Source organism: Notothenia coriiceps, unplaced genomic scaffold, assembly GCF_000735185.1.
Source record: "Notothenia coriiceps isolate Sejong01 unplaced genomic scaffold, NC01 NC01_scaffold00008026, whole genome shotgun sequence".
Taxonomy (NCBI): domain Eukaryota; kingdom Metazoa; phylum Chordata; class Actinopteri; order Perciformes; family Nototheniidae; genus Notothenia; species Notothenia coriiceps.
Genome location: NW_011340727.1, coordinates 6,630 through 12,921, shown reverse-complemented (window position 1 = coordinate 12,921; position 6,292 = coordinate 6,630). Strand labels below are relative to the sequence as shown.

The window sequence follows — 6,292 nt, the reverse complement described above, 5'->3', positions numbered from 1 at the left end:
GTGTTAGGGGTGAGGTGTGAGGGGTGAGGTGTGAGGTGTGAGGGTGAGGGTGAGGGTGAGGGTGAGGGTGAGGGTGAGGGTGAAGACTCCTTGTACTGCACGATGTTGGGATGGCTCGAGGACAGCCACCTCTTTACGAGATTCCTGCCTCTCTTTACTGGACATCTGAGAACAGGAGCACAGGGATGAAAGGAGCCACAGGTGTCACAGGTGAGCTCACGATGATATCTGTGAGCTGTGAGGTGTGAGGGTTAGGTGTTAGGGGTGAGGTGTGAGGTGTGAGGTGTGAGGTGTGAGGGTGAGGGTGAGGGTGAGGGTGAGGGTGAGGGTGAGGTGTGAGGGGTGTAGCATTAGCCTTACTGCAGAGATGCCGATCTCCTTGATGACATATTGGTGTCCATCCTCTTTGGATTTGACGAGGATCGCCTTTCCAAACGAACCTTCCCCGATCTTCTTCACCTTTTCATACCTCTCCATTTTAGTGGAAGAGCTGGCTCCTCGTGCTGGGTCTGCGAAGACATTCAGAAACATCTCAGAGCTGATCGGGCTTTGAGCATCAAGTCAGAAGGAGTTCAAGTCCTTTACTCAGTCTTTACAAAAGGAATGCAAATACAATAAATAGAGAATTAACTGGGAACTCCTCTATTTTATTTCTCTCCTCTCCTACCTCCCATCTCCTCCCATCTCATTTCCTCTCCTACCTCATCTCCTCTCCTCCTCTCATACCTCATCTCCTCTCCTCTCCTCTCCTCCTATCCTCTCCTCTCCTCCTCTCCTCCTCCTCTCGTTGCAGGTCTAGCTTTGTAACGATGCACTTGATATAGTAAAGGGAGCACTGGCTGTTTTGTTAAATCTGATGGATTTACAGCATCATAGGGTTAGGGTTACATCTGTAGCTCAGCAGCTACTGGGACAATAACACATTTAAAATAACAACAACAATAGTGCAAGAAGGAACAGAGTAGACATGAAATAGAGCCGATTGTGTAATGCAGGAGATGTAAAATAAATACATTTAAAATAGAATAACATGAGCTAGAAATAGTGTGTAAAATGAAAACTGTACAGTGAAATAATAAATATGTGAGATGCAAACAGATGCCTGCTATGAAGATGGTATTTATGGTATGAATACACTGGGGTTAGGGTTGGTTTATAGTCCCACACACCTGCACACAGTGTACCGTTTTGTAATATTGCTAACTGTAGTATTTCCTGTGATAATCAAATATAAATACACAGTAATGCTGTGATACAGTAAAGCAGGCTGTGATGCTGTAAAAACACACTGTAGCTACCTAGCTTGCCTCACCGTTATATGTTGACTAAACACAGATAGATCCCTCCAACATAAGATACACACCCTGTCAGCACACACAACAATAAGTAGTATAATTACCGGGCCTCATTTAGTAGATATCAGTGTGTACATGAAGATAAGTGGCTAATTTAGCTTACCATTAGTCTGTTTCTCTGCCGCCGTCTCTGCTAACCTGCAACTAGCCCCAGCGCTCTCCTTTTGCTGCCTTTTCATTGGCCAGCATTATAAATCTCGAACGTTGATTGGTTGATACAGCTGCCCGTCATGTTTCACCGGCGAAGACAGCCGTATCCTCGACCCACAATGTGACTGTTGCTGTGGACATTTTCCATAGCAACCGCCAACCAATCCTGGACGGGCAACAAATAGACTTTATCCAAAAATGATGACAAATTATTTTTCACCTAAAAAAAATTTCTTTGATATTTAACAATAATACGTACTCCTCATTGTGAAATGTGTTGTTCTTATCGACGCATAAACAATTTACTTATAATAATTATAATAGTTAGTCTTCAAACTGAATATTTTCAAAGTGCTTTTTAGTGTTTATAAACTAGATTTCCAGAAAAATTTAAATGTAATTTAAGAAAAACAAACTGTGCTGTGTAACTCCAGATGCATAACTCTCGTCACGTGACCGCCCCTCCGGTTCAGATGACGCACTGAGCCCCAGTAAAGATGTCTCCTTTCCCGGACGAGGTGGACGTGTTTACCGGCCCTCACTGGCGGATGAAGCAGCTGGTGGGCCTGTACTGCGATAAGGTGACTGTTAATAATAAACCCTGTCTTTAATGTGGAGCTTTATGAAGGATTAACGGACGGTGTATGACCAACGGACGGGTGCACGCGAGCTAGCATGTTAGCATGTCGAAGCTAACTTGTTATGATAGTATATAAGCTCCGAATGCTAACATGCTAGCTGGATGTAGCATTCGAAGCTGATCATAGTATATATACGAACTACCGTAATACATTAACATTAGTATATACATTAAATACATTAATATATTAGTATATTCGTTTTGACTGCTACAGCTAGCATCTTAGATGTAGTAGTTGAAGCTAACAGACTGTCATAATATTATCTCTCCATTCTGGGGTTTGCCTTGTAACGTGTAGTTAGCGGGGTATAAACATGTGTACTCTGCATTTTGAAACATGTATTAGTTGCTAATGATACGGTTTAAAGATGACACACAGCGAAGGCTTGCTAACTGGGTTATCTTCACTAACAAGGGGTGTTGGTGTGCAACGTGCTTAAAGCATCACAACGCAGATTATAATGTGTCCTGAAACTGTTTAGGGAGGTTTTTAAAAGACATCAGCACTGTTCATATCCAGGCTGGCTGTTAACAAGCAGACGTGTCCCAGTACTTGTGTGTACTCTTCTATAACCCTACTTGGCACAGTTGTGTAAATGTTACGCAATGTGTCTGTAGTTTATATTTCTGTATATGTCTGTTGTTGGTGAAATGATCTATTGCAGAGTATTCAAATGTACTCAGTATGTTCCTTATATCGTTTTTTATTTAGATGTGTTTTTACTTTGATAATGTGTATATTTGCTGCTAATGTTAACTTGTATTTTTGTTGTATTTGTATCTTTACCATTTTTTTTAAAACTCTACTTTTACTCCTAAAACTCTAAGTATATTTTACTTATCGTACTTTTACGGGTTACGGGTTTACTTGTACTTTTACCCTACCATTCTCGGTGCAGTACTTTTACTTGAAATTGAGGAGTTTTGTATTATTATTTTTACTCAAGTAAAGAGCCTGAATACTTTCCACTTATTTGGGAATTGCCAGTTATTATAATCTTAATAGAAATCATTGGGGGCTGCCGTCTTTAGGGACTGGTTTTGGAACCGAAGGGTTGCCGGTTCGTGTTTTTTAGCTGGAGAGGAGCCAGGTCACCTCCTTGTAGCGGCCGAGGAGCCCTTGAGCAAGGCATTGAACCTCCAACTGCTCCCTGGCGCCGGCGGGACTGGCTGCCTCTTCGCTCTGGATCCTCTCCAGATGCATGTGTGCAACCTACCTGTACAACCCGTATAGAGCAGGGGCTCCACACTGTTTTCACTGAGGGCCAAATACAGAAAACATACAAAGGGCTGGGCCGCTCACTAGAGGTGTACTGCCTCATAGGTAGGGTTATCATTCAGCTAAATCAATCACATGCAGGAGAATGATGCTACCTCACAGCTCTCCTTAGGGCTTCACTTCCTGTTGCAGCTCATCCCTTAAAACAGAAGCTTCAGATTGATTATAATAAGGAGAACAATGAAGGGTGTATTTCCAGCTTGTTATGGAAATAAGTTATTTGGCTTTTTCTCATCAACTAAGATTTGTTAGAAAATGTTTTCAACTTTTGAAATGACTGCATGTATTTGACGTTGGGCTCATTAACACATGCATCCCACTGTAGAATATATTCTATTATTATTTGAATTTGCTAAGGGGCGATCCAAAATAGACCACGGGCCATAGTTTGGACACCCCTGGTATAGAGTAACACTGTTAGTGTTAACAAGGCATGTGTGCAACTCACCTGTGTGCTTTGTGGTTTAACTGTGTATCTAAAAACTGAATGTCCCCCTGTGGGATAAAGGAAGGTTCATGTTATAATCCAAAAGCACCAGTAGAAGTATTATTACCTAGTGTGAGGGTGAGGTATGAACAGGTATGAAGCATCTTATTCTTTGCTTTCCCACAGCTGTCCAAAACCAACTTCTCCAACAACAATGACTTCCGCTCGTTCCTCCAGTCCCTGTGCGCCACCTTCAAGGAGTTCAAGATGCACGAGCAGATTGAGAACGAGTTCATCATCGGGCTGCTGCAGGAGCGCTGCTGCACCGTGTACAACGTGCACTCGGACAACAAGCTCTCAGAGATGCTGTCGCTCTTTGAGAAAGGCTTGCACAACGTGAAGGTAAATCTAAAACATGCTGACGGAGTAGTTTGTGGTCCCGCGCGGCAGTCAGGGTTAACTTAAAGGGACACCATGCTTTAGTTCAGCTGATGGGTGATGCTAACACTGCCATTACACTAAGTATACCGTTACCCGCGCTGAGCACCAACCAAACCATAACGCTTGTTTTTCCCATATGCTTCCTCAATGTAATTATATCATTCAAAGCCCTTTTACTAATTGTATCCTCGTCTTCTAAACTGGTTGTTATCACTATTTCATGGGGAAACATCTTGAGATGCTATTAAATAGAAAAAGGGCGGACACAGAAAGATTTAGGCTGAGTTAATAAAGGAAGGCTTGTGATGTGGTTATAGAAGAGGGATTGTTCTCTCTCTCTCCACGGGAACTCTCCAGGATGATGTAACTGTAAATCTGACGTCCGCTCTGCCCCGACTGTTTGTTAAACATTTGGTATTTTGGGATTGAGATAATCATCTCTGTCCTCAGATGAAGAAATACTGTGCTGATGTTTTTAATTCAGCGTTCTTCACTTCACTGCAGAAAGGACTTCTGATTGCTAAACACTGAAGTATATATATTATAATCAAAGCACAATGCATCCTGGTTCCAGAAGACCCCCTGCTGTTACCGGGGTCTGGAGATCAGAGAAAGACTTTAGCAGCATAATAACATTAGATTAGAGGTACCAACATACAGCAGCATACAAGCCACAAAACACAACAAGGCATTGCACAGAAGTAGAAATAAACAATACTATCATTTAAACATGACGGAGGCGTGTGGCGCAGTGGATAGTGCGTTGGTGTTGGGATCAGGTTCAAACCCCACTGCAGTCAGCATGTCGTTGTGTCCCTGAGACACTTCACCCCAAAGTGCTCCTGTGGGGATTGTCCACAGTATTGAGTATGTGAGTCGCTTTGGATAAAAGCGTCTGACATGTGATGAAAAAGTAGAACATGTACAGTAGACTGAAGATAAAACCAATCTATAAAGTCTGACAATAAAACACAATTGAAGGGCGTTAGACACGATATGAAGCAGCAAATGATCTGCATTAAGAGTGCAGGGAATGGATTATTACATTAATGTGCTCCTATTTCAGTGCATGACATTAAGGATTGTGGGCCATCTAAGCTAATTTACAGATGGCCCTGAGCCCAATAGAGATCGCCCTGAAAAATGCGCGCGGACGAAATGAAGCACGAAGTGTTTGGGGGCCCCCCCCCCTAGAACATTTAGATTCTCGCAGGTCTTACTGTAGATGCTGTCTGGTGCATTCTATAGACTGAATTATAAGATGAACCACCACAATATTACAATTTCAATTTTATTCTTCATTTCACTTGTTTGTTTGTTCTTGTTTGTGTTTGCTCGCTTGCATGCCCTGCATAGCTTTAATAAATACTTAAGTTGTTTGTCAAGACACTTTCCATCTGATGAAGGCAAATGCCTTCCCAGATGTACAAAAGTAGAAAACATTACATTCAGTTATAACTGCCAAAACAAACATTATTTACGCTATTATGGCTCCTGTTAAAAATGTTTGTAATGTTATCTACTGTAAGTTGGTCGAAGGAATGCCTCCTCATCCGGAAGCTGACCGAGCAGACCCGAGCAGCCGAGTGCATCCGCGAAGCATACACAATGGCGACGTCAGAGTTCCCGTTAGCAAGCAAATCTAAATCTCTTCGGTCAAAATAATTTCCCTTTAGCGCAATACCGCTTCAGTTGCGCCACTTATCTGACAGACAAGAAGAGTATGTGACAGACAAGAGTAGTCCATTCTAATGTGTCACACTTAATGTGGAGAAAGAGATGTGCTGTTTGGGTTGATTGTGCGTTGATCTGTTGGTAAATATTCCAGTGAGACGAAGTACGAACAATGACCGGAGTGATCCCTAACCTGTCCTAAACCCCTCCTCACCTGTCCTAAACCCCTCCTCACCTGTCCTAAACCCTTCCTCACCTGTCCTAAACCCTTCCTCACCTGTCCTAAACCCTTCCTCACCTGTCCTAAACCCTTCCTCACCTGTCCT

General features: G+C 42.6%; 1 protein-coding gene and 1 long non-coding RNA gene across 2 annotated transcripts; one reads left to right on the top strand and one right to left on the bottom strand.

The window, feature by feature from the left end:
* Nucleotides 1-88: 88 nt before the first annotated feature.
* On the bottom strand, nucleotides 89-1,520 carry LOC104944386 (uncharacterized). Its single transcript, XR_798219.1, has 3 exons — nucleotides 1,459-1,520; nucleotides 361-509; nucleotides 89-165 (listed from the first exon to the last, which is right to left on the bottom strand). It is a non-coding gene; the product is annotated as an uncharacterized lncRNA (long non-coding RNA).
* A 442-nt stretch (nucleotides 1,521-1,962) lies between these two features.
* Nucleotides 1,963-4,331, top strand: fbxl5 (F-box and leucine-rich repeat protein 5). Its single transcript, XM_010769910.1, has 2 exons — nucleotides 1,963-2,086; nucleotides 4,038-4,331. The coding sequence occupies exons 1-2, from the start codon at nucleotides 2,003-2,005 to the stop codon at nucleotides 4,314-4,316; spliced, it is 363 nt and encodes a 120-aa protein (XP_010768212.1). The 5' UTR covers nucleotides 1,963-2,002; the 3' UTR covers nucleotides 4,317-4,331.
* The last annotated feature ends 1,961 nt before the right edge of the window (nucleotides 4,332-6,292 follow it).